Below are 27,992 nucleotides of genomic sequence, written 5' to 3'. Positions count from 1 at the left end.
CCAGCTATTTATTTCCACTGCCTGCTAAAAACTCTGCTTGAGTCCTGCACCTGTGGATTTTACTCTTACGTGTTGGATGTGGGAGAATATGCAAAGGGAGCTTAATATTAAAAGAAAATTGAAGCATTTCTCTTCCTGAAGAGAACCCAATTTTCTGATTTTTTGGGGGTCTTTTATTAGCATATACCAAGAAGTTTGCAGACATTCTCCAGGGCATCCCTCAGTCAGCATCCCTTGCACCACAGATTCAAAGATAGGACAAAAAAATAAAGCATATAACACAAAAAATAATATGATTTTTTTAAAGTAGAACAGCTTAATATGCTGTATAAAGAGCTCTGAATTAAATGTACTTGAGTCTGCAGCCTTATCACAAACACTGGAACTTCCCTGCTAAGAAATACAAAACTGCACGGACCATAACAGGCCACGCCCAGCGCCCAGGGGTAATGCCTTTGTTCTAATTGGATTTGTTCTAAAGGATTCAGCCTGGGGATTTCAGTATTCCCTGTCAGCCCAGTTGCTATTGGAAGGAGCAAGCCCCAGGTAACTTAATGACACTTAACTCCACGGAGGAGGTCAGGAGAGAGAACAGGTTTAGATTGTTGTCACTCTCCATGTGATCAGGCCACTGTGAACCTGGTCAGGGCAGTGCTTGCTCCATGTGCCAGCACTGGTGACAGGGTTTAAACACACATAAAAACATTCAATTCCTTTCTTAAAGTGGAGAAAAAATGAGAGGCTGATTCCACAGGCACTGATACTTGCAAAAAGGCCTTATTAAGGGCAAAGCAGCATCACTGCATTGATGGAATGAAACATGGGAAGGGAAGAGGGGATGGCTGCAGTTTCAGTCTGAAAGTGAGTTATACATTCCCTAACTGAAGCTACCTGGGGAGTTTGAGTAGATGATAATGAGAGATTTTGAAATTTGTTCAGGATATGAGGAGTAAACAGGCTTACAATTTACAATTAGTGCTAAGGCATTACAAATGATTGGGGCTTTAATTACAGATCTCAGCTAAAAAACCAAGCCTACAGAGAAAAATCTATTCCAGACTCACAAGACTATCGATTGTATCTCCTCATACTTTATGAAGCATTTTGACATTGTTTAACTCTTAAAAAAAGCCAAGAGCACTGCACAGTAAAGACTATTGCTACCAATGACAAAGTGTGGCTTCATTTACTACACGGAAAAAACCCCAATCAACTACAGACCTGTACTTGCAACTGCATTTCCAAATAAATGTAAACGAGGTACACTGGGCCCTGAGGACGGCAGCTGCACTGCAGTCATGGCACAGGGGTGGGAATGTGCTGGGGAAAATTAAGGGTTGCTAATATTCTTCAGTACTGTTACTGTACCTTTAAACAGATTGAATACTTTTGTGGGCTTTTAAAATTTTATTAATCTAACATCAACTCCCCAAAATAATTGAATTCTATTGCGAAGTGGTTTGAAAAATGTCTCCCTTTTCTCCTAGATTTCACAGGCCATAGAAATTTTCTTCTGAGAAGAATCTGTCTTTACTTTTTGATATTGCTGCTGAACACACATCAGGGAATACTGGAGTCTTTCCCTGAGGTTCAGCACAGGCTCCCTGGATGTTGATGTGACAGAAGGACTCTGCAGCTGAAGCCTCTGCAGCACTTGGGGACAGGACGCCAGCCCCGAGCTCTGGAGGCAGAAGAGTGCTGGCCTGTGGAGTGGGACAAGCTGCTGAAAAAGACTGAAGTGAAGCTACTTGGAAGAGCCTCCTCCTCTCCTTTCCCACCTGTCTGGAACTGGTTTGCAGCCTGCCTTGGAAAAGGAGATATTGTGCATGTACAGGCTTTACCATTCCAAGGCCTCTGACATAAACGGACATGACGCTCTGTCATCCAGTATTATGTTGACAAGAAATTTTGAACTTACCACAGTTAGTTTGTAAAACACCTAAGTTCATGTTCTAAAAACTAATTTAATGTATTATAATTTCATTCTTTTTTATATACTGTCTAACAGAATCACAGCTGCAAGCATTTTTGATTCCTGTTACTTTTGTTCTTTAATTAAATGACTACTTATTGCAGGAAATGAACATGTTTCCTAAAGCTCTTTTTTTCCCAGGGTTAGTTGAAGAGATTATAATTATTATGCACCAAACCATTTGACTTCTTCATCCACACAGAGTCTGCAAAAGGATGATCTCAATTAAGGTTTTCCATCTTGTGGAATAGCATAACCTGGTTGTCACTGTGCACCAATTGAGGCTCTGACCCTCTAAAGAATGACAGTTTGGTTCACTGTTACTCAAAAGTACTAAATTGGATAACCAGAGGCAGAAATTTGATGTTTTTGATACATACTTTGATGTTTAGCAAACAAATGGTTTTAATGCTTTCTTGACAGTAAGAAGAAAAAAGTTACTAAATGCTAATTACAAAGCAAATAGAACTCGTTGAGAAAAATGTAAAGCCAGACATTTTAATAATGCCCGACATGGAGAAGCACCTGAGGATTTATTCAGTACTACTAAAAAAAAGAAAAAACTTGTGAGGAGAAGAATAATACATTGATAGCTGTTAACCACACCTGACCAGTCAGAACAAAATGCTGAATTCACTCACAAGACAAACATTTCTCTGCAAGACTCTGAAGTGCTACCATTCTAGGGAGTCATTCAATGTTAAAAACTTGAAAAAGGCATTCTCGGTCTTGTAGCTTCATTGGGATGATCTCCATGAAGTGTGAAAATAATAAAATGCAGTCTGTCAAAGTGTCTGTATAGACTACTACTGAATTGCTGTGAGGTGGGAACAGTCCCCACACAGAGTGTCTGTTCTGTCCCAGGTGGGGACGGAATCCCAGGAACCAGAGCTGCTCCTGGGGAAACTGTCAGGCAGGAATGGAAGGTAAGGACACACAGTGCAGCACAAAGTCTGTGCCAGTGCAATGGGAGAAGGAACTAAGGGCTCCTGGGAGAAGCGGTGTCAACATTTTAATGTTTATCTTACTTGAATATCAGCTGAAGACTTGAATGACCCCATCACTTGATCCAAAGATGTGTTTTTTCCTCTTTATTGAAATTTTTTAACTTGCTGGCTTTTCACAGAAATATGTAACATCATAACTAGCCTTTTAACATAAATATATTTATCATTTTATTATTAATAATACAGCATTAATTCTTAACAACAATATAATGATAGTCCAGCTGCAATATACAAAAAGTATAAACAGAAAGGAGAGCAAAGTTTCTTCAGCAGAAGAAGCATTTTCAATTTGAGCAGAGCAGATGAGCCACTGTTAACTACAAGCTAAACTTGGCTAATTACCCATGCACAGAACACTCCTGTTCAGCAGTGACACACGCTTCCACTGGTAATAAAGATTATATAAAACACATTAAAATTACATTGAAAAACATAATAAAATGAAAAACATTGTAAGGGTAACTTAGAGCAGCTTTTAAATGTCAAACAATGGCCCTGAGCTGTGTCACTGCCGCACCTGAACCCCGGGGTAGCTCTGGGTGGCTCCGTCCTTCCCGCGCACTCCACTCCTTCCTCAGCCAGCCCGGCCTCTGCTCTGCTCCTGGGAGAGACACAACTCGTGACAACTCCAGGGCCACTGACCCCTGGCACTGAGCACTGCCTGCCTGCTGCTGGGGGAGTCTGTGGAGGGGTCTGGACACTCCCTGGGCCATGGATTGTGCTTGGTTCCTGCTGCAATTTGGGATCACACCTCAGAGGGTTCAGGGAGGCTGTTCTTGGGCAGCTTCTTCCCAACAGGAAAGAGAAACAGGCCTGCAGTGCACAGTTCCTATCACTAACTAAAAACAAGGCTGTTGTATTATCTTTCCAACATGGCCTCACTAAGAAAAGAACTTGGGCCTTGCAGTGCACTTTAAAAACCTTGTAAGTTACAAGAAAAGTCCTGTTTCATTCAGATAAAATTCAATCAGACCAGGGCAAAGAAAAGTTTAACATCTCACGGAGTCCATCTAGTGGAGATTACAGTGAGCACAGGCTCAAAAAAACTCCAAACCACACAAAAACCAGAGGCTCAGAAAACATCCCTACGCTTACGTAAATGGGATGAGTGGACTGAGTTATTTACTGGAAATTGCAGTATAATCATTTCCAGAGACAACACAGCCTTGTGGTTTTCAAATTCTTACCCAAAATATTTGAACAGCAGCTTTATCTGACTTCTTACTGATTTAAAGGAAAATAGAAATGACATTGTGTAAAAAACCCAACAGACATTATCTGTTTTTCTTGACCTGTTTAATACAACTATTTGCAACACAGTTGCAAACACAGTGTTCAAACAGTTCAAGCACAAGTGTTGAGAGTGTTCTCTCTTAGAAAATCCTACTGAAATCCAACAAACAGCACTGAGACCAAACCAGGTGGTTTGGTCCCTAAAAAATTCCTGACTGTATTCTGGATCAGACCCAAAACATAGATTCAAAGTGCAATTCAAAGTCATTTCTCTGAAAGTCAGTTAAGTAACCTATAAAAATTGCTAAAGACTTACTTAAAAGTAGCATGCGCTAAAAAGAAAATTACAAATTACATTTTAGGAGACTCAGTAAAATAATTCCAAATCTCACTGGTGAGTGGAAAAGTCTTATCCACACAGATTTTAGTATTACTAAGGAAAATAAACTTCCATTACAGTAGTTTCCTTAAGTGTGACCAAAAAAAAGGAAAAAAAAGAAAAAGCTGTCAAATTTTCCATTACAAAAGTGTTTATATTCACCTCGAATTTCAGGAAGGAATCTGAAAAATCACTTCAGAATTCTGCCTTTGATTGAAACAAGGCCTGCAATCCTCGGCGAACATTACACAGCTCCTCTTCTTGCTGTCCAAAAAAATTACCTTTATCACTTTTATCACTGCTTATCACATCAATCACACCACATTTATCACATGCTTTTGAAAAAAGGCAGATTTTATTTAATGTACCTGGTGCACTATACATGCTGCTTTTAACATATCAAATGTGATTCTTTTCAACATTAAGACTCAGAACTGAGTCCGTTCACATAAATTAAAAACCAGAAATTAAAATTTTAGTAATTTAGTGTTCAAACAGCAAAAACTAAATAAAAATGAGGACAAGATAACTTTATTTACCATTTCTTTTAGAAATTTGTCTTGGAGTCCTTTTATGTCTTCTTTCATCAGATGCATCTACAAAAAGACACTGAATGCATCTCCTCTGCTCACAACTGCCAACACATTTTCAAGCAAACAATTGCATCCCTAAATGTGTCACAACCAAGAAATACAGATGCACATGCAGCCACCTGCCTGGGGAAAGGGATGTGTGTTTTAAATTTGTTCTTTCTTGCATGAGTAACACCAATAAACAAAGCCACAGAACCCAGTGTAAGTCCTGATAACTGCACACACCTTGGAATGGGTGAAATCTAGGCATAAACACTGAATATTTTTAAATTAAGAACATTTAATAAATATTAAAAACTACAAAAATACTTATGTATCATTAATATAATGCTGAGGACAAAATCTTCAGAAAAAAGGTCTGTACTTACATCTGTGGATACAATTGAGGAATTATTAAAATGAGCAAAGCAAAAGTTCACCATACCTCTGAAGTAAAAACATTTTCTTCATAGTCAACAGAATGGTAGATACTCTTTTCAAATGAAGCTTTAAGAATCTGAATTCTAAAGAAATACAGGCAGTTCAAACAGCTTTGCTACATATGAACATCCTACACAGAGCACAAATACAGCTGCCCATTGTTGGCAGTCTATTTGCATTTAAAGCATGGATAAATATCCCCATCATTGTTACTGCTGGAACAGTCCCTCAGGTATGTGGAGAAATTTAGCTGGAGATTACATGAACATTTTAATCTCATTTTCTCATCTCATCAACCATCTCTCTTTATGGAAGAGAGAGGAGTTGTGCTGACTTCTCTCTCAACTGAACAGAACACAAATCTCACCCCAGGATTAGTGAACCCTACTGACCTCTGCTGCTCATTTTTCATGTACGTACTAAAAGTGTGGGAATGCTTTTTCCAAAAGGCCTGGAAAGAAAAATATTAATAGATGCTAATCATTAGAAACTGATTTTCCAAACTAAAAGTAATTAATATCTAATATGAACAAAATGACCACAAGAACAGACTAAACACAGAAGGGGCAGGAGTTACACAACCCCCACAGAAGCTGGAAGAAACCAGCCCAATAAAGTACTTGTAGGAGTTTATTGTAGGAGGAAAAACATACAGGAATTCATATAGTGGATACATGTAGGAAAACATAGAGTGGCCCGAGAATTCTAAGAGCATCCTAACTCCTCAAATGCATTATTTGAAATTTGACCCAACTAGAAGCAAAAAGGGCTTTGAAAATCAAAGTTAATGATCTTAAGTTAAAGATGAAGTGAATAATCTATAGATTCCACAAGAATTCCCTTTTATTCAAGATCAAACAACTAAAATACAAACCAAGAATTCTTTTTCCATGATTTTCAGGGATTGAGAATCCTTTTCAAATTTCTCAAGTTCTTCAGTGAGAGTAAAATGAAATTTGTCCAGCTGCCTGATCCTACCAAAACAAACCCGGTTACTTGTAGAAGGTATTCACTGCATTTTAAGGATGTTTTAACAGCAATCTTCCATTACTGACCTGCATTCATGGAGTTGGTAACTCATTGTTGCCAAATGCTGATGGGCAGCTCTCAGTGTTTGCTTATTAAAATTATCCATTTTCCGGGAGCGGTTCTACGGGGATGTTTTAACATGAAATTCAGATTATTTCCACTTTAGGAAAAAAACCCTGTAGTATGTTCAGTACTGTAACTGCTTAATATCACAGCAAACCCCCTTTTTTAAAATGTAATTGTGTGGTGCAAGCCAAGCTGTCACCTGTGTGCTCATGTACCCCCCGAGTGATACTGTACATGAAGGGTCTTGCCTCAATTTTCTTGGTAAATTCTTTCTGGAGCTGCTGACAAATGCTGATGGTTGAGCAACCATGCTCCCAGAATTCCCCATCCAAACCAGACGGGTCATTTACAGATTGAGTGGAGACACTTTCAGACACTGAAGAGAAACAAAACATAATGTCAAATGCAGTATTATGAAGTCCCCTATGTGAAGTTAGCACATGGCCTAGGACAGCTTTCGTTATATATAAATTAATGTCACCCATTAGATGGCTGAAACCAGTTTCTATTTTCATATCAATTTTCTGACTTTTTATATGGATCCAGTCTCCAAACATTTAGAATATTTTATTTCTCTGCTTTAACATGTAAAATGCCTTTTTTTTTTTGGATATTATATTTTCTTGTAAAAACTTGAATGTCACATTATTTTAAAATTTTGCACTGTCAGTCCATGACCAACCTCTGTAAGTAGCAGCATCATCTGTTTTAAATAATTTTTTTGGCTTTAAACTTATTCTTCTCCTTCCTTTCTTTTCCTCTTTGCTTGTTTCTGCCTCATCAGAGTTGCTTTCTGTGTCACTGTGGTAAGTTCTTTTGAGGTATGTCTGTGCACTCGGTCCTTCATAAACATGGAAACAGTGCTGCATTTTAGCATTATTTAGAACAATCAGATGGAAGGATAAAGAAGATTTTATTGACCCATTGGATGCAAACTCTAGGAAGATGTGTCTTGGCTTTAAAACATGAGAATTATATAAAAATTAATAACCATTACATTTATAGAGGGGACATTCAGCTGAACTCTGACTCATGAGCAAATCTGGGATTTTTCTTCATAAAACCATTATCCCCATTTTTTCCCCAGTATCAGTGGGAATGCCTCTTTCTTTGGAACACAACTAACTCTTCACTAAATCGGTATTTTGGAGTCCAATTTTCAGGGTTTTTTAAGAATAATTAAAACAGCAGAGAAAATGAGAAAAAGAGTAAAAAATGGAATAATACTGAAACTATATAACAAGATTTAAAAACTTTGGCCATATTATTATGCTAAATAGAACATTTTTCTTAACCTTTACGGAGACACATAGGAAGTCTTTTGTGTTAAATGTCTGTACCTGACTCATCCATGGGGACATAAGGTTCTTGAATCCAAGACCGTACTCTACTCCTGCTGGAAGCAGACAATGGAGATGGTGGTACACAATCCTAAAAGAAAAGTCACTGGTTTATTTACTAGCTTCAAAATTAAATTGCTTTTAGAAGTCTCCATCAGAAACTCACATTTATGTTGAGAAAATAATTTATTTTTTAGGGGAGGTCACTAAGAAAATATTTACTCCCTGTTGTTTTTTTAAAATACGAATTGTATCTGATCTTGTTGGAATATAATTCTTTCATTGTACCCATATGATAAATAATTATCTAATATATCTCCAATATTTAAAAATTAACTATTAGCAGGTCCCAAGAAGATTTGTGTTTAATATGGAGATGCATTTCCCTTAAACCTCAGCACCTGGAAAGCAGATAAAACAGATGCCAAGCTGCAGCCCTCTTCTGAGAGCAAGAAATATACTAACTCACCTCTTTACTTTTAGTGAGAGGCTTGGTGGGATCCTGGAGTTTGTCTTTAGCAGAAAGTGTGTCTGAAAAGCAAGACTGGAGACTGGAATCTTCATTGTCATTCCCTGTTTCCAGCACAGCTCCCTTTGCATGTTTTCCACTGTCAGTTTTATACGTTGTTAAGCTGAGCTACACATTAAGAAAAAAATCGTGATTGAAAGGAGATGTCCCTTAAATGTCACCACCTGTAAAGTGGTAAAACAGACAAAGAGCTGCAGGTCTCTTCTGAAGAGCAAAGCATTTAGGAACATACCTCTTCCTTATTTTTGGGGATAGGTTTAGTGATATCCTGAAGCATTCCTTTAACAGAAAACGTGTCCGAAAAGCAACGTTGGAAACCTGAATCTTCATTATTGTTACAGGTTTCTGGTGCAGCTCCCTTGGAATTTTTGCCACTGACAGTTTTATATGTGGTTAAGCTGAGCTGTACATGAACAAAAACCCCCAAACATTACTGAGAGGAGAAGCACAGAACAGTTGGCAGCTGAATGGAACAATTTCAGTTAAAACAGCTCTAGAGAAATGTTAATGCTCTTACCAAAGATGCTTCAGTTAAAACTGGTGAGAAGCTTTTCCTTCCCAATGTCACCTTTGTAACTGCTCTCTCAGGGGACTGACTTACACCCAGACTTTGCATACTCTTATTTTGTGGACAGAAATCACTGGGAGAGATTTCTTTCTCAGAGTTTAGCATTTCCCTGTCTTCTAGTGTCGACTCCTGAAGACCAAGTGACCTTTCACTGGAACTGTGCTCTGGAGTAACATCTCCTGACACTCTGTCAGCACCTAGGAAACAATTCCTGCACTGTCAGTGCCAGCAACGGGAGTTACACAAGAGAAGCCAAAGCCCCACACTGCTCCCTGCTCCAGCCTTAGGAATTTCCAAGCCTCAGATGGGTGGAATTTGGCACAGGCCTTGCCACAGTTCCCCTTTCTCCCTCTCTGAGTTTCAGCAGTACCAGATTTGTTCTAACACTGACATGATGTGTTTCTATATTACACTGATGTCAAATAACTGCACCAACCCGTAGAAATGTCAGTGACATACTAATACAATTCCTTAAATTATGTGGAGCACCTGGAATTATGGGCTATCTCTTGTTTTAGGACCATGTAATAAAATTAAAATTTACTGCTGTGATAACCCTCAATTAACCTCCACTTCTTGATTCAGTACTGCTAGAAATTAGAAGACAAAATACCTACATCTCATTGTCTCAAGCGAGGCAGGGCTCTCAGCTGAAGGCATTTCCACTTCCTTCTGTTCTGCAGAATTCCTGGATTTGACCAGTGCTTTCTGCACATAGCTATCCACTCTCTTTGGCTCCACAGGTACAATCTGCAGTACCTTTGGCCACCTGTAATCCTTGTTTGCACCATTCATATGTTTCTATTAAAGTACAAAACGTTATATATAAACATCTTTGTAACCACAGTGTACATAAAAGCTGATAAAGAGAGATATGGATATATTAGCTATATGTACCATTGATCAAGCTGAAGGACCATCATCAGAAGTACTTAAATCCATAAGCAAATCAGGTTTTCCAACATCAATAACCACTGAATTTAACTCAACACATAAATTTCTATTCTTATGAAATACTTAATTATTGGAGGCAATTACTGATGCTTCAGGACTTAATGAATGAAGGTCATAAAGCTTTCCATGTATATTGACATGTTATACTAAAACAATGAAAATGTTCCAGCAACCAGTGTTCATTTACTAAAAATCCTACTTGGATATTCAGCAAATGTACTGACACAGCATTACCAGCATCACATCAACTCAACAAGATTTGGCTCACTAAACCCTCCCATTTAAAGATACTTTCAAATATTGTCACATTTGAAAAATACAGCTCACAGTAGTCCTTTGCAGCAGAGTAATACTCAGAAAGAGAAACTAAGAAGATCACTTAGGACTGATTTTCTCAGCAGCTCAATACACATCATTAAAAAAAAGCAATATTAAAAATAATAAAATTAACTTCAATATACTCATGTTGGGCACTTAAAATTCAGAAGTAACAAGTACAAAGCAGAGCAGAGTTTACTTTGAAAGACATGGCAGGAATGGATTTTTAATAATCAACTGGAACCACACACCTGTATTTTGGATTTCTTCTCCTTAGAGGTGCACGTTGGAATCTTTTCTTCACTCTCAGACTCAGAACTGGACGGCTCTTTGTAATTTTTTGTTGCTGCTGCTCTTCGAGGGAGTTTTTTTCTGGTGGATTTTACTATCATTTCATCCGTTTTTGAATTCTGGGGTTTACATTTGTTTATCTTTGGAAGAATAAAACCATCTTCAATTTACAAGAATGATTAATACAAATATAAGATAAAATGGCAGGTAACTTGGTTTAATTACCTGAAATGCATTATCTCAGAGCAGCTAAAAAGGTTTAACTTTACCAAAGCTCAGCGAGTCCAACCATCATTCTACTAAAAACAGTATCAATGTACAAAAATCATTCTAACTCACTTATGCCTAAAAAACCAGCTAAATACTACAAGAAAAGAATATAGTACTTGCGAAGAATAAACTGTATTTAACAAATGATCTGGGATAAATATCCCATATTTATGAAAAATTATTTTAAAACAGTTTCTGGGGGAACTAAGAGATTTTGAATCTATATTAAAAATCTAGTTGAAAATTACACTTACCTTTTTCTTATTTGTATTTTTGCTTTTAGGTTTATCCACGTGGCAAGCAGGTTCCGAGAATTTACCTGCTGTTACAATTCAAGAAGGTTGAAAAAAATCAGGAAATATTCAAATGTTTGTCATTACTTTTAGCTGTAAAATAACAGAATCACTTTCATGCCCACAAATTGATTAATTCAGTAACTGATTTCAGCCCATTCTTTTTTTAAAAAGACATTTTTTTTAATTGACAACAACTTCTACCTGTCCCATCCTCCAACAGTTTTCCACATTAAAGTACAGAATTTCTGTAAATTGATCTTTATAAATGATTAGAACTAATTTGAAAATTCTTTATGCTTGGAAACAAGACAACAAAAATATATGGTACCTGCAACACAGCACATGCCATGCTGGGCACTTAATATCTAAGGACAAACTTACTGCAGCATTCTTCAGAAATACGAAAAAGGTTTCTTACTTTTGTCTGTGCTTATTGGTTTCCCTGATTTTTTATTTCTACTGTAATCAATTATCTGGGCTTTAGGTTTTCTCTTGGATTCCTCCAGCCAACTGATCTCTGTCTTGCTGTCATCCCCTCTGTTTTCTGTGTCTGAGTCACTAAAGAGATGCTTCTTGTCTCGATTGCTCCTACTCTACAAAACCCAAAAAAGTTCTTAAGTTATTGATTTGTTTTTACATGTAGTCTGCTTGCATAATTGATATTTAAAGGCAGGAAGACAAGTTATCCTGATCCATAAAAATCTGACCCTTACCTTTTTTCCTCCTTTCACTTCCGCACTGGATTTACTGGTGGTTGTGTTCCTTAATTAGAGAAATAAAACCTTTACACAATACATTTAAAAATAGTTGTTCTAAAACTTCCTACTATTCCTATGATATGTGGACTAAAGATTCAAACAGAGGTACCTACTTTTGTTTCCATATTATTTTGGAATTACCTGTTCACCTCAAACCCTAAAGGTTGTGCTTGTTTCCCAGTTATCAGGAAGAGCACACAGTAACAACACAGCCCTTTCCAGGAGGGTCATTAACCAAAAACCATCCCTCTCTATTCAGGAGTTTCTCCCCCTGTAGCATTCCATGAGGAGAACTGTTTCCTTCATGGAACACATTCCTTTATATCACCTTCCCAAAGGACAATCATGGAACAGCCTAGGACAACACAGCAGTGTTTATTGCTTAAAAAAACCAACACAGCCAAGATATTCTTGTCATGCAACATTCCCTGGAAATTTGTAACTGCCTGCTGGAAAGTGCAGGCTGTACTTGGATAATCAGCAATCAAAACAGAACATCCTACCCTTTTTTGTTTGTCTCTGTATGAACACTCAGTTCAGTCACACGCAATTCTTGGATCTAAAAATGCAAATAGGAAACAAATGGAGGTTTTCATTTATTATAGAACTTGAACAAAATTAAACGGGCTACCAGAGAGTACCTGCTAAGGGTTTTATTCCTCAGTTATTACACTGAGAAACTAATGGTCATTAATTTCTATCTTAGAATTATTTATCAGAGCTCACAGTTAAAACCAGCTGCAGCTGACTGAAGCTTTCAGTATCTCAAAGCAACACAAGAGTTCCCAACACCTGCTTCACCACCTTCCCCAATTCACCAGGCTCCTCTGAGCCATAAGAAGCAAAACCATCTTTTATCATAATTAGATTTTCTTTTTGCTCAAACATCTGGAAAAAGATGTCTTTGAAATGGGGATTAGAAGGATGGCAATAACGTTGTCAGGATAATTTAAGATAATGATACTCCTAACACACTGTTTAATTCTTAATTCAGGAAAAACATCATCATAGCTTGAAGTGGCCAGAATCTTAAGACAGAGTATATTAAATATCTGAGAATGCTAGAGGTATTTATATGGCAAACCTTTTCCCCCACTTAGTTCACTGATATAATTTGCATTTTCAGATCTTTTTTATACTTTCAGTAGACAACATTTGACTGATTTCCTTTCTATCTTATTCATAACATATAAGTTGCAGTTATTTCTTACTCCAAGCTTTATTGTAGGCTCATCAAACCCACTGATGTTAAAGTTGTAGACATCATCCCTGCAAAACAGACACAGAGATCAATTTTGTGAGTGAAGTAATGAACATTTCACAGTCAGGTGTGAGTAATCAGAAATTGTGTTTGAAAATGTTGTAACTACTTACAGAACATGACCAGCAGTTATATTAAGAAAAGAAGTGGTTTTTAGGGTCCTCTCCTGAACTTCTTCCTATCCATAAATGAAAAGTTAGCTGCTCTGTCAAATTTGGACTGTGCATGCATAGACACTGTCATCTCAAAAAGCAAAATCTTCATCATGAAGATAATCAGCAACAGTTCAATACGGCAAAACATATATGCAGCAAATGCATAATTAACATCTACAAATACTTAATATTCAATGGTATTTGTTAACTTTCCCTTTACACCTACTACCACCATATATGTACATATTAAAAACAATTCCAACAAAAGCACTGTTACCTTGGAGAGCCAGGATTTATTTAAATGTGTCCTAAAAATAAAGATACATTTTGTTAAATGCTCATTAGAATATATGCATTAGAATAGTGCCTATATAAACACAAACCTTATCAAACCCAGCAAATTTATTCATGCATTTAAATACAACATCAGTTAAAAGACAGATTAAAAGAGCCCAGCCCCTTTCATTTATCAGCATTCATCGGTACATCACAGAGACAGCCAGAGGCACACAAAGACTCATCACAACAGGAAGTGGTTCACATCATACCTGTTAAAGCCCAGGGAATCTCTTGCTTTGCTTTTCTCATCACTCTTGTCTTTGTATCGGTCACTGATTTTACTGATCAGTGATTTGGCTGCATCTGCCATTTCTTTAGACTTTGGTTTCTATAAAAACAGGTTAAGACTCAACATCCAACAGAAGAACTAAGCTGCACACAGAACTTCAGGTTCCTAACAACCCCCTAAACTTCATTAAATGTCTCCTACATGGATTAAATTACAGTCATTTGAAAACCATTTTCCCTTCCATGACAGTAAATCCACCAATTCTGAAACACTGAAAATTTGACAATTCTCTTAATTGCAAGTGGAAAGGTAAAAAACTCTCACTGTCTTTGACTGTTTTGGATTTGAAGTCTCTTTTCTGAGGAGAACATCAGGGTCCTCTTGTGCAAGATGAGTATGCAAAGATGTGTCAGACACTCTGGCTGAAAGAAATGTTTTAAACCATGGTTCAGTAGTAGTTTCAATATTTTTCCCCTCTGTATTTAACAGTTTCTGCTCCAAATGATCAACACTCTGACTGCCACTAAGGATGGTATCAACTTAATTGTCTTGGTTCTGTTTTTTTAATTTCTTTACCTGGAGAGGTACTTCAAAGACCTGAATAAATGCTTTTTGTTTCACAGTTCTCTCAACCAACAGTAATAAAGGGGGGAAAAAAAGCATCATTGCAAGTTAATTTCTCTGATCTATTTTTCAGAGTAACAGTTGACCAAGTGTGACCATCACCTGGATGGGATGCACATGCTCGTGATGGATTTGGCTTTTGCTCGTCCCCAGTTGTTACATTCTTCTCAGGAAGAGGGAACGTTCTTTTCTTCCATGGCTCAGTTTTATCAAAAGAAGTCGCCAAAAGACCAGGCAGCCTAACAAAGACAACACCATCTTACTGTCAGAACTTGAGTCTCAGTTACAATAAACATACATCATAAAATAGGAAAATGATGATATATCTTAGAGTATCAAAGCATTTTAAATTTCAACAAAATATTAGGTCTGGTAATGCCTGAAAATCCTCCCTTCAAAGTGAGTGACAAGAGTGACTTGGAATTCTTTTCCAATACTTACAAAGGTTTGTTGCTTCTCCCAGCTGGCTGAGAATCAGGAACAATATCTAGCACTTCATCTAAATGAGACATTAATTTGGTGTCAATTATTATGACCAAGAAAATGGAAAAAATTAAAATAATTTTAGAAGTAAGGACTATCAATGCTTGTAAAATTACTTGCCTAAAGTTTGCTTTTCTGTGGCCTCTTGTAAAATTTTTAAAACTTCTTCAGAACACATTTGCTACAGTGGAACGACACCCAAAAGGAAATATTAGTGTAGGACCATAAGCAGTACAACTTCATAAACTTGTGCTTTCCCTAACAAAACATGACATTCTTTTTCTCATTTCATGGAAGTGCTGTATTTTTCACGTATTTTTGCCTCATTCATGGTATCTGACTTCCTGATCTGTTCTGTTTCGCAGAATTCATTGTCTACTGTGCATCTCTGCCCCCTCTAAAAAGCACAGTAAGTAACACTGCCAGTTACAGCCCATAAAAGCCAAAGAAATGCTCTAAACAAAACATTCTGTACATGAAAGCCTTTTTCAAAGTATGGCTGGATCAAAAAATGCTTCAGAGTCCCATAGTCTGGGGCTTGACCTGAATCTGAGCAAGGCAGACATTCACAACCAGAAATAATATAAAAATATTATTTTGCAGTCATTGTTCAATTGGAAGAAAACACTCAAAAATATACTTAAACTGCAGGTCAGTGACACCTATTTAGTTTTTTTTATAGTAGTGAATGCCTGATCAAAAATGCACTAACACTTTAAATGCTACAAGCTGAAGACATGAACATTTCATAAGCACAGCTGAATGTATTCTGTGTTTTATGGCTATTTCACTAGTGCATAATCAATTAGAGATTATTGCATGCACCTTTCTCCTATTATACACAAAGGAAGAACTGAGGTTCCAGAAATAGGAAGTTAATTCTGGGGGCAGAACTGATGAGCGAATGCAAATTGTGCTTAATTTTGTTAGAGCTCAGTCTGACTTCAAACATGTTAAACCTGAAATTCAGAGGGCAAGAAAACATCATGCAATAAAGTAAAACATACTATTTTCTAAAAGTGACTTGCTGACTGTAAAACTCTAGCTCTCTGAAATATGAATTAGGAACAAATTAGAAATTAATGTTATTCTAAGAAAAAGACTTAGCTACAGAGGACATGCATACTCCAGGAGGTTCCTGATAGAAATTCTTTGTTCTGCTCTCATTTATTGCATCATTGTCAGACCTTTTAGTAGAGCTGGTCATTTCCAAAGGCAATTTAAATCTCCCTTTAAAAGGAGTGGCTGCAACAAAACAGAGATGTGTTAGAATTGCACCAGCTCTCCCATTACAATTACAACAAGAAGAGTTTTGCCCACAACCACAGCTATTCCATGAACTCCAACAAAAGCTGGTTATTTTTCATACCAGCCCCTTATGGACCTTTAATAATTCCATTGATTCCAACTACGTTACATTGAGATTAAGAGCTCACAGACTGTGGATGTCTGGAGGCAAAAGCAAAGCTTGTTACAGGCTGGCTCTGGTAGAAAATAGTTGGTTGCTATTTAAAGACTTCCCTGTAATATATTTTTACTGAGTTCTCAGCTTGCTCCAGCACCTGCAGCTCTGCAGGAAAAAGGCCAGGTGACCCTCAGCTGTTGGGAATGCAGTGCAGCCCCTGTCCTACACCATGTCTATGGACGAGGAGCAAGCAGCCCTTAAGCATTTTGAGTTTAAAGCATCTGCTCAGGAGATTTTATAACCTCTCCTTTTCATTTCCAGCTCTGCCAAGGATCACAGTTCATACCTGAGTTTCAAAGACCATTTTCAAAGTGCATTTTTGCCCTGAAAGCACTTGCAAACTTACGTGTGCTAACAAAACCCAGTGGACTCCTTGTGGAAGCTCCTGTAGTTCCAGGAATAAGCACAGATGCTTCAGACACTTTCCTTTTATGAGATGGAGTTATCTTGAGGAACAGAAAAAACTTGACCGTAATACACTGATTTAAGGCTGACAGAACAAGAATTCAGAAAATCTATTGCCAGGAGTCTCTTGACACTTTCCATTTTTAGAGTGACAATTGCTGCTGCAGCAGACATCAAGCTAATGCGATTTTTATGCAGTTATACTTCAGTTATTTTTAAACTGAGATTCATGGTTTTTGCTTTCTAAATTAATTCAATGAAGTATGGGCAAATCCTGTCCCTTGCTCAGCAAGGGATTCCCTGGAGAATCTGCAAAGCTACAAACTAAGAAGAAATAGGTTTAGAAACTCCTGCAAGACACCCACTGCTGCCCGATGAAGACATGGTGACTATTTCAGTTTTTACCCCCTCCCCAGCAGTCTCTGAGGCCATACTTGACTTTTCCATACTGGGGCATCTGAGCATGTCTTCAAAAACTTCTCTTTAAAGAGAATTCTCAGAACACTGTTGTCTAAAGAACATTAACAATTCCTTTTCACTTCTGTCACATTACTGCAGTTTCAAAATACTAACAAATTTTTTAGCAAAAGGATTGTTATAGTTTAGTGTCAAGTCATAAGAAAAATAATCAAACCCTGTAGTAACTATATTCTAACTGTCAAATAAGAAGGGGTTAGAATATTAAATATTACAAATATTTAAACTGACATGCATTTTCTCTCTACTCCTTTTTGATTTGACAATCCTACTTACCTTGGAGGAATCACCTCTGGGTTTTTCTTGACTGTTATTTTTACTCTGAGTCCTCAAACTTCCAGGAGGTTGCTGAGTTTTGTACTTACTGAGTTTCTCCTCCTCCTCTCCAGATTTTTCTTTCAAACCCGGTGACAATTGACTTTCTGGTACCAGAACCTATAGAATTATTTTAATTTCTTTTAATTTGTATACAATATCAGGATTTTATAATGTCTTATTTTTATATTTATACTAATACACAGAGCAACTTCTTCACCCTAAGTAACACATCACCCACTAGAGATTCTGATAAAATTCAGAGGTTACAGACTTCTAGTTTAAAAAGCTTCCAACTTAACTACTAATTTTGGTACAAGAATGGGTTTTCAAGTAACAGTGAACATAAAAGAACTTCCTCTGTGCATATGTCTGTTTTATTCTATGATTTAGATATTAGTATTTCCCCAGAAAAACAATACATACATACTAGACACCACTTGCCTGGCTTTAGACTTATCTATGCCTATTGATATTTTAAAGTCCTTGTTTTCACTGTGAACAATTATCAATTATGAATAATCAGACTAATTATACAAACCCAAGAAACCATCTCAGCACACTGAGGTAAAATACCTGGGATCCACTTTCATCAAAGACGATGTGAACAGTTGTTTCGGCTATTGATGAAGACTGCTTTTTGCTGAAATCCTGCAAAGGGATATGTCAAAATAGACATTTTGCTCTTATTTTAAACAAGACACAAAATATTTAAGTGAGAGATCATAAGTGTCAGAAATCAGATTACAGAGAAAAACAGATGCTACAAATTCACAGCATTTCCATCCCTCATGAGTTCCTCAGTCAGTCAGACTTCAGGACAAAGAGCTTGTTACAAGCAGTAAGGAGTAAGGTATGGCTTGCTAGAAGTGTTTTACTAAATGAGTAAATTCATGAGTGGTAATTGCATTGCAAAACAAGATAGCTCATGAATAATTTCTGAAAGTATTTGTAAGCAACCAGGTCGTGTTTCTGGAAAATTAAATATGCAATATTTGACATTAAGATATGGTGTTTTTTCACCAATCACCAATTTCAGGTGATTGAGTCCAGCACTGTCAAGCCCACCACTAACCCATGTCCCCAGGTGCCACATCCACTGTGTTCTAAATAACCCCAGTGATGGGGACTCCACCACTGCTCTGGCAGCCTGTGCCAGGGCTTGACAACCTTTTCAGTGGAAAGATTTTCCTAAAATCCAACCTAAACCTCCCCTGGTGTAACTTGAGATAATTTCCTCTTGTCCTTATTAAGCACCTTTCCCAAAGCTTAACATATTCTGCTGTTCTGTACCAGTTAATTAGAAACTCTTGGTATGGAGAGATACCAGTAATCACAGCTGGAACATTTATATGGCAATGAGACTGATTTTGAATCAATTAAAAACTATTCAAAAAGGTGTTTAAATCTTACCTTACATTTATGAGATCCATAAATCTTTCTGGTCACATCTTTGATTTCCAAGATAGAATCAAAATATAAAAGAAATTTCCCTCCTTCGAGAGTGCCCACATTCATCGGGCTTTTTAGATCTATTGTTAATAATTTCCTTGAACCTTTTTCTGGACAAAAACAAAATTTGAAAAGCAACTTCATTTCAATTTAACAGCATCTCATTTCATATAATGTTTGTAATCACATGACAGATTCCTCAGTTCAGGTACTAAGATTAATATCTTATTTATTTCACCCTAATCTACAATAATTTTATTAGTGAAACAATTTAAGATTTAATCTTCTAGAAATACTTATTCTGTATATTATTCCACAGAATTTTCTTTGAAGATTACTTACTATAGCTGCAAACAAATTACAGATATTTACTGTTATAATTAGATCAAAAGAAATATTATCTGTCACTGTCTTATGGCTTACCTTGTATTGAAATAACTCTAAGACAAGATTATGAAATTATTTTCATAAAATCACACCTGCATGCCCAAAGTGCAGATGCGACAGCAGTGCAATTTTGTCCCTGATAAAAACAGTTCCTACAATACTTTAAGGGAGAATTCTGCTTTGCTAGATTAAGTCAGTACTTTTAGATTAATCAGTTTGACATTAGTTTGCAAACCCAAGTAAGAATAGAACAAAAGGTCCCATTTTTGAGTTCAAATACCTTCCAGGCTGTACATGTTTACATCATCTTCTCGTATAAGGACGGTTTCCCACTGAAGCTCCTTACATGAAAAACACATTTTGAAAGAAAGAGAAGTATTATATTACAATTAAATGAAATCCAGAGATCAAAGTCATTCAGTGAGGACAAATTTCCAACCTTTTAAACATCTGTTACACAGAGTGACAGGAACTTGTGCTTCACTATTGCTCACTGTGTACATGTTAAGCTATTTCCAAACAGCATTAGAAAGTCATTACTGTGAAATTATTTGATCTAAATATCAGCAAATCTGGATTTTTTTTTAGCCTCATCAACACTGGAATGCACACAGTAAGTTCAACATGTTGAACATGGGGAAATAAAATCTGACACACTCCAAGGAATGCATATCTGCTGCCTCATAACAACCCAGCAGGAGACAAATCTCAGCTTACTGCATCCTCTGCTGCCACGTAGAAAGAAATACTTCTGCTGCCAACATTGAAATCAATCCAAAATGCTTCCAGGTTTTCATCCAGTGGTATCTGGAGCTAAAACAAAAAGAACAGGATACAAGAGCAGAGAGCACCGATTTCGACCAGCTAAGAAGCTTCATGTTGATCTGAACCTGTGACAAACTTTCAGTCCATGTCTACTTGTATACTTTTGAAAAAACGTGATCTTATTTTAGCTCTATTTTTTCTTAACTAGAAGGCAGAGTACCTTACCTCATATTTATCAAGAGCTGCTGTTAGACATGGATATGAAAAAACCCTGTAAGAAAAGGATATTTTTTCAAGTATTCTACAATGCTGTAAATAAATTTTGCAGATCTGAACACAGCAAATGGATTTTGTTTTCATACACTTTAGAGACTTAGAGATCCCAAAGTAAATTTCTCCCCCAAGGATGTAACATGAAATTTAATCACAACATAAAAACCCAAAACAAATCCCCGAAAAAACCCTTAGCATTAAAAAAATCACTTTTACCTTCTTTTGTCTCCAAGCATGCCATTCACCTGGTTAAGAAATTTTCTGCAATCCTATTAAAACATAGAACTTTCTTAAACAATTGTAAAATGGAAGTTTCCCTCCCTAGAAATATTCTTTGTGTGACTTACTGTCTCAAACTCCGAATCTTTAATTCCTCTAAATGCAGTGGCCACAAACTCCATGGGAAACCACTGGGAGGCCAGTTCTCCCCTTTGCTTCTCTGCCACCATTCTGCACAGAGCTTCTGTGATGGCCACTTGTGTGTCATAATCTGCAGCACAACACAAGAGGAGATTTAAATAACTACTGAGGTGAAAAATAGTATGAGAAAACTGGCGTAAGCAGAGCTGAACATAGTCTAGATTCTATTAGATCCAAATATGTAACCCATAAAGGATAATTAGAAAAATAAGTATGGGAATAACGATGACTAAACAACTTATTTTTTAAAATGAACTCCAACCAAACTTGCACAGACTGTCAGAGCCACACCAGGTGTTTAAACAAGAGAAAGTTTTCAACTTTGATCTCTCTGAGCTGGGAAATTGCTGGATACCAAAGTGATCCCTGAGGGAAATTACAGTACTACTACCCATGGTCACAGCTCACAGCCTCAAAGACTGACTTCCTTATCACTTTTCCTATTTTAGAACTTTTATTCTAGAGAAGAATTGAAAACTTTAATGCGTTTCCCCTATGCTGAACACACAAAAACATTTCAGCTTGCAGCTTGTTTTCCTGCAATATTTAAATTTTTCAGATAACTCGAATCACAACATTCTGCAGCTTCAAAACGCCTTCTCTGGTTTCTTAATGGGTCTGCATCTAATATTTAAGAAGCTCAATACTAAATTAAGTCCCATGCTCACCTCCAGCATCCAAAATTGTCCTCCCCATTTCACTCCTGCCAAACAAAGGAACATTGCATCAAAAAGTGACAGCAACACAAGGCCCAGAGTAAAGGTTTATTATAAACTTTCAATGTGTGAGACAAACCCCTGATTCCATGGAACTGAAAGACTTCCAAGGGGTAAATACCTCTGGGAGCACTGCTGGGGGACCTGAATCACCTGATAGATACAATTTTGATTTTATTTGCTTTTTTGAATTGCTGTAAAACAATTTCCAGTGTGAACAACCGAACCTTCCAGCAACTGATTCACTGTGCTTTAAGCACATTCTTACAAATAGGAGTTTAATTATTTTATGACAACTGGGATGAAGAGATGCCTGATCCAGACTGGGAAAGAGGAAAATTCAGGCTTCTAATGGAGAATAACCCATGAGAATACCTGTCCACAGAGAATTCAACAGCAAGTGCAGAAGTTGAGTTAAACAGGGATCAATCTGCACAACAGCTTAGTAAAAACTGCCTCCCAGCTCTGCAAATGATGGAATGATATAAAAATTATACTAAAGATCATTTACATGACAAGTAACATCTCCTTTGTAGAAAGTATCTTTTTCCTGGCATCTCGAGGGATCTTGTCAAGCAATAAATTCAGTTTTTTTATTACCTACGAAGAGTGGAAAAAAGGGAGCAAGATTAAATATAACGTAAGTTTGTTAAAGTTTGAGTTATTCTTATTTTTGGCCCTTGTAATATATTTCATACCACTGAAGAAAGCAACAGGCTTAAGTAACTGCAAAACAAGAAGAGACGAGTTCTACATGAGTTCTAAATGGTATTTATCTTACTAAAGCAACCTCAATTTCAATGAATTACTTAGTTTTAATGTGAACAATAGTTGCTAAAAAATAGGTTAAATACAGAAACAAAATCTTTCAAAGCCAGAGTTCTGTCTGGAGTTGATTGCTGAGCTAAAGTGTACCTTGAATTAGCATTAAAAAGCCGTTCCTTTAGGGATGTAGCCTTTACAGAAGACTTTTTTATAACTTTCCCTTTCTTTAGAGGGAAAAAAACCCTGACAACCTGAGGTTACTAAAATAAACAGGAGAAATTTGGAGTGTACTAGAAGGAACGCAAATTTCCTGCAAGTGACTAAAGAATTTACAACCAACAATCTTAATCCTATTTCTAGCAGCTGTAGAGCACACTGTTTCCTCTGCTTTTCCACAGCTTTCCTACCAGAACTTTATTATCACTATTTTATAACTTACTCTCAAAAAAAAAAAAATTGTAGGTCAGTAATCTGAAACAGCCCCAACATATGAATAAATCCAAACATTCCCAGAGAAACATTAAACAATCCTTCTGATCCTAGAGCACTACAATATTCTCTTTTTTGTAGCATCTGCACAGTTAAATAACTCTCTCCACAAAGTCTGTTAACACGCTAACCAGAAAACTGCTGCTTAGAAAGAAGGATGTTTACCTCCTGCTGAACATAAATATTAATTCTTGCATCAGTGATGAGGGAACATGTTCTCAGAACAAAGTTTTCTAATATTTGCATTTTACCTAAAAAGCAGGAAAGAAATAATTCAAAGAGCTGTCAAGAGTGTATTGTTAGGGTGCCCCGTCATAAACATTTGGGAAAGGATTCCTTTTCATTCAGAAATAAAATACAGCATGTCTGTCTTTTTATATAGGATTAGTGATATATAAAACAGAATAGTTACTTCAATTTATAGTAACTATGTTTCTATTCCTGTGCATCACTGTGTAACTCCCCTGGGCAGGAGATTTTTAATTTTTAAATGTGATTGGTCAATCCTGTAACTCAGTTGTCTGAGATACAATTCAGGTGGTGGAATTTTTCTCCCCAGGGCCAAAGAAATGAATCTTCCCTTTTGGTCATGACAACAAACAGTCTGTAGGGACTTTCTCTAGTGCCACACTGAAAGGTAAGGGCAGGGTGACATTCATGAGGATAAGGTCAATAAGGAAGGGTCACTGTGCTGTGCTGAGCTGTGACAGGACCTTAGAACCACCTTTTTTAAAAAATAATTCAGTTCATTTGCCATCTCTGAGACTTATAGTGCTTTTTTATTACTGACAACAGCAAGTTACAAGGAAACCTGTCCATAGAGAAACCTCAAACTAAAGCTGACACACCACAGGAATCAGAAATGTTGTCCTTTCCGTGTTCTGAGAGACATTTTCAACATCATTTCTGCTTTTTAAGCTCACCTTCAGGTCTGCTATCACACACAGCCTGCAATAAAAAACCCAAAACACATCATTTTGATAAAGAAAATATTACAGCATTAAAAGGTCAGGCAACATATATCTGAAGGAAGTAATCAAAAAGCATTTAAGAATTTGAAGTTATTTTGTCCTTAACATAGAATCTAAGAGATGATCTCTACTAAAAAGTGTGTTTTCCCAAAATTATATTTCAGTTAAATTTACTGAAATTATTTCACCAATGACAAAAATTTTTATGAAGAGAAGAAAACTCACAGATCTAACTGGACTAGAATACCAATAATGGATGTAAACAAAATTTGATCAAGATGAAAAATTTTTGTTCATTGAGCATTTACCGTTATTGGTTTTTTTTCAATTTATTTCATGATGTCAGCCATGAAAAGAAATTAGTGTGAATACAGCAAACTGTTTATCCCAAATGATTTATAATCTATTTCAGAAGTCATTGCAATGTTAACCTTAGGAAGATATTAAATAGAAACACATTTTGAAGTCCTTTTATTTCTAAACTGGTAACAATTACTTTGATAATTGTTATTGGTTACTTTAATAAATAAATTTTATTATCAATGTATTTTTACCAGCAACATGATGAAGAAATCTTCAGCCAGACTTGTAAGCATTTCATTCTTTTCATCTCCTCTGAGGACCAAAATTCCTTTTAACTTTTCAAACCAATGGACCATGTAAAGGGAAAATAAAGGTAAATCTATTTTAATAGCCTGGGAAAGGACAGTGGTTTGTATTATACTTAAGTAAATCTATACAAACTCCACAGTGATTCAAACAACAGCATCACTACTCTGCTGAGCAGATGTTGGCCCCAGACTGAAATTTTTCACTCGGGCTAAACAAAGTTAGGGGATTTTAGGGACTTTTTAACACAAGAACTGGAGATCTACTTTGACATCTGCCACCACAGACAGAACAGCTGAAAATTGATAATGACTGAATGAAAGAATGTTGTTTCTAGGTGTGAATACAAGGATAAGGTTATCATCACCCTGGTTTTGTTGTTTATTATTAAAGCAGCTGAGAAGGCAATTGAGTAACTCTCATCTGACATTGCCATTAATTTTCTCCAGTGAAATCTCTCGTGAAAGCAGTTAGGAAGTGGTATCTGCTCAGGATTTGCTGAGTTACAAATGATTCATGTTTCTAACATGCAGGTTAAAATAACACCAAATAATCAGAACAGCACTAAAATCTGTTGAAAGAGCAGGTACAAAATTGCTGCTGTGGGAATTAACCAGAAAAAATTAAACAGCACCAGGAAATTCTAATTCTTGAGTCCATAGCAATATAGCAAACTTGTATGAAAATATATCATCTTGTTTTAATTGCTGGAAGCATATCTAAATTAATTATATATTGCATGATTTGCAGAACCCTCACGGGGATAGAGCAGCATCCCTTTATAAGGGGTGCCTTGACAAAGAACATTTATATATGAACAATGTTTGTTGCAAAGTTATGGGAAATTCCTAATTTTGACCCAATCAAGAACCAAATCAAACACTGAGCTGCTCAGCACTGAAGCACTTAAGCTCAGCTTATGCACTTCATTGATGTTCATATATTTATTTAGAAGTTCACAGATGCTTTATGGTTTTACTTATCCTTCCAACAAGACCGTGTTTTATCATTGCTGGGAGTCCATCTTCTCCTGCTATGCTGATTTTTTTCGCACATTTCTGAATAGCATTTAGCAAAATAGAAATGCTTCTGACTTCTTGTTTGTCAAGTGCCTGAAATTGAAATTACAACATAAACTTTAGTGTGAAGTCCCACAAGAACCCATATTTAATTAACCAGATGACTTTTTTGTTCTCAAAAGCCACCTTAACTGCAGATTAAAGGAGAGATTTCATGCTTAAATTTTATTTTGGGTTCTTAAATCAAGTGGTGGTATCAACCAAGCCAAATGAAAAAATCTTTTTCAGTCTCTTCCAAAAATGGTGTAGATGACTTTGACGCAATGATTACATTACCCAACAGAGAAGCTTGTCCAATTTGTTGGCAAACTGTTTGCTGCATTTGTGAGAGACATTTTCACATTCATCTGTGGCCAGAAATTGTTCTAAGGATTGGAAATCCTTTTTTCTTGTAGCTTCGTCAATTAACTTTTCAAACTGTAAGCAATAAACCAAAGCAACTGTATTACTGTGTGCTTAACACTGATACAACACATTAATTAACACAGATTCGATGCAAGTTTTACACAATCACCTGCTGCATTTGAAGCAAATATTCTGAATCACAAAATAATTAAATGTAAAACCTTAAGTATAGAGCACCTTATTCAATACATTAATCCTGCAAATACTTACGCACTGAGAATTTAATTATTTGCCTTAACTAGCTATTTTTAATTGTAAATGTTTCCTCATTTACAACTAAATTCCTACAGAAGTGATTGTTGTATCAATGCCCCTTACTCAGTATATTTAATATTTACACTTCCAAGTTACCTTAGGCATTTTGCCCCTTTATTCTTTCTAAATCAGTTATAACTGGATTTCAACATTTTCATTTTAAGCATCACCTCAGTTGATTAATCTCTGCCAAATGTATATGATTTATTTTCATCAATAACAACTTCCAGTTCCTCTTGCTTTCCACCCAGCTACTTTGCACTAAGCTATGTCAAAGGAAAATTTCTTCCTACCACACTGCACTGCCACACTGAAGACTTTGCTTGCAATTGCATGCCAGTAATTAAAACAATCAATACTCATTCTGCTCCATCAGCACATACCTGCAACTCATTCCTGGCTGGCATTTTTGCAATTCGCCACCTCAGCTGCATAAAAGGGAACAATCATCACTTACACTTTAAAGAGGTTTTGCAAACACATTGGCAATCAGTCAAAATACATTACAAACTCCAAAGTTTGTCAGTAGTATAAAAGCTATATAAAAGCTATTTAATGGGGCTATAAGGAAACTTTCTTGCATTGATAAACAATTACTTAAAGCAAAAGAGAGGAAGGAATGATCAGTTTCATGGCTGGAGGCACAGACGGGCCTGGGACGACCCTCAGGATTTCCCAGCAAGGAAAGAGCACAGATGGTTATTTGGGACAGGTGAGTCAACAGCAAAACTCCATAAAGGCCTCACCATAAAATGGTAAATTGAATCATTTAACACAAATATCACAAATGATACAGGAAAAAGACTTCTTGATTATATATACAGTGATGGCAAAGTGACTGTCACCAGCTAAAAGCAAGATCTGGGTGTCAGAGGCTTCTGAAAACAGTGTCTTAATACTCAAGGGCAGGTAAAGTATTTGCATTGTTGAACATTTATGAAAAGCAATGAACCTGTTCATGCCTTGTATGAATTATTTTACACCAACCAAACCATCTACAGTCAACAACATGCAGCTTTGGTCTCCCCATCCCAGACATTATATAGACCAAGCAAACAGTGACTAAAGATAAGAAACGACTTCTGTAGAATAGCAACTGGGAACACAGCCTAGCTATTCCTGTACTAAGTAAGACAGAAATAACAAATATAGGGTGATTTTAAATTACTTTTTCCAACACAAGAACGCAACGGCCTCCGCTGAGGCCTGTGCTGACACCTCACAGCTCTCCTGTCTCCGGCACGCTCAGACAGCCCTGAGGAGGAAACAGAACCCCCTTTTGGACACAGGAGACCCCCACGCCCGGCCGGACCGCGCCGCCGGCTCTCCGGCAGCGAGCAGCCGCACCCGCGGGCAGCGCCCGCCCTCAGCGCGGGCCCTCAGCGCGGGCCCCGCCCCTCACCGCCCGCGCGCCCACCGGCGCCAGCCAATCAGCGCCCGGCAGCTCGGAGCGCGGGCCAATGGCGCGGCGCGGGGCGGGGCGGGCGCTGCGGGCCCTCAGCGCGGGCGGCGGGAGCGCCTCGGGCACTGGAAGTTGTGTTTGTCTACAGCCGGTGTTTAGAACCAACTTCCGCGCACACACAGAAATTACTGGGCATGAGCTTGCTAAACCAGTGTAATCCATTCCTGT

At 37.1% G+C, this 27,992-nt stretch overlaps 2 protein-coding genes across 9 annotated transcripts in view; one reads left to right on the top strand and one right to left on the bottom strand.

Moving 5' to 3' along the window:
• The window catches only part of PHACTR3 (phosphatase and actin regulator 3), a 100,037-nt gene extending 97,953 nt beyond the window's left edge, over positions 1 to 2,084 (top strand). For both annotated transcript variants that reach the window (XM_032126622.1, XM_032126623.1), the window contains exon 13: positions 1,488 to 2,084. In XM_032126622.1, coding sequence (XP_031982513.1) covers positions 1,488 to 1,503 — 16 coding nt within the window. In that variant the 3' untranslated portion in view covers positions 1,504 to 2,084. The remainder of the gene's footprint in view (positions 1 to 1,487) is intronic.
• Positions 2,075 to 27,716, bottom strand: SYCP2 (synaptonemal complex protein 2). Of its 7 annotated transcripts, none has more exons than XM_032126615.1 (46): positions 27,531 to 27,716; positions 26,746 to 26,790; positions 25,979 to 26,119; positions 25,607 to 25,735; positions 24,569 to 24,673; positions 23,967 to 23,991; positions 23,209 to 23,294; positions 22,301 to 22,389; positions 21,742 to 21,776; positions 21,001 to 21,143; positions 20,870 to 20,922; positions 20,606 to 20,651; positions 20,333 to 20,428; positions 19,896 to 19,956; positions 19,190 to 19,338; positions 18,353 to 18,427; positions 17,738 to 17,896; positions 16,926 to 17,025; positions 16,241 to 16,359; positions 15,235 to 15,295; positions 15,073 to 15,130; positions 14,734 to 14,870; positions 14,332 to 14,429; positions 13,988 to 14,106; positions 13,717 to 13,747; positions 13,398 to 13,462; positions 13,235 to 13,292; positions 12,527 to 12,582; positions 11,979 to 12,027; positions 11,684 to 11,858; positions 11,224 to 11,291; positions 10,660 to 10,839; positions 9,754 to 9,937; positions 9,086 to 9,333; positions 8,801 to 8,971; positions 8,509 to 8,676; positions 8,040 to 8,130; positions 7,382 to 7,540; positions 6,948 to 7,075; positions 6,660 to 6,754; positions 6,479 to 6,578; positions 5,997 to 6,055; positions 5,609 to 5,687; positions 5,131 to 5,187; positions 4,754 to 4,855; positions 2,075 to 3,580 (listed from the first exon to the last, which is right to left on the bottom strand). In XM_032126615.1, the coding sequence occupies exons 2-45, from the start codon at positions 26,767 to 26,769 to the stop codon at positions 4,787 to 4,789; spliced, it is 4,398 nt and encodes a 1,465-aa protein (XP_031982506.1). In that variant the 5' UTR covers positions 26,770 to 26,790; positions 27,531 to 27,716; the 3' UTR covers positions 2,075 to 3,580; positions 4,754 to 4,786. The 7 variants fall into 7 exon arrangements, 6 of the variants coding, with proteins under 6 accessions (XP_031982506.1, XP_031982507.1, XP_031982509.1 ...); XM_032126616.1 differs by having other exon boundaries at positions 11,224 to 11,288; XM_032126618.1 differs by lacking the exon at positions 7,382 to 7,540.
• Between the last annotated feature and the right edge of the window lie 276 nt (positions 27,717 to 27,992).

Source organism: Corvus moneduloides, chromosome 17 (genome assembly GCF_009650955.1).
Source record: "Corvus moneduloides isolate bCorMon1 chromosome 17, bCorMon1.pri, whole genome shotgun sequence".
Taxonomy (NCBI): Eukaryota; Metazoa; Chordata; class Aves; order Passeriformes; family Corvidae; genus Corvus; species Corvus moneduloides.
This window is presented reverse-complemented; position numbering and strand designations above follow the sequence as displayed.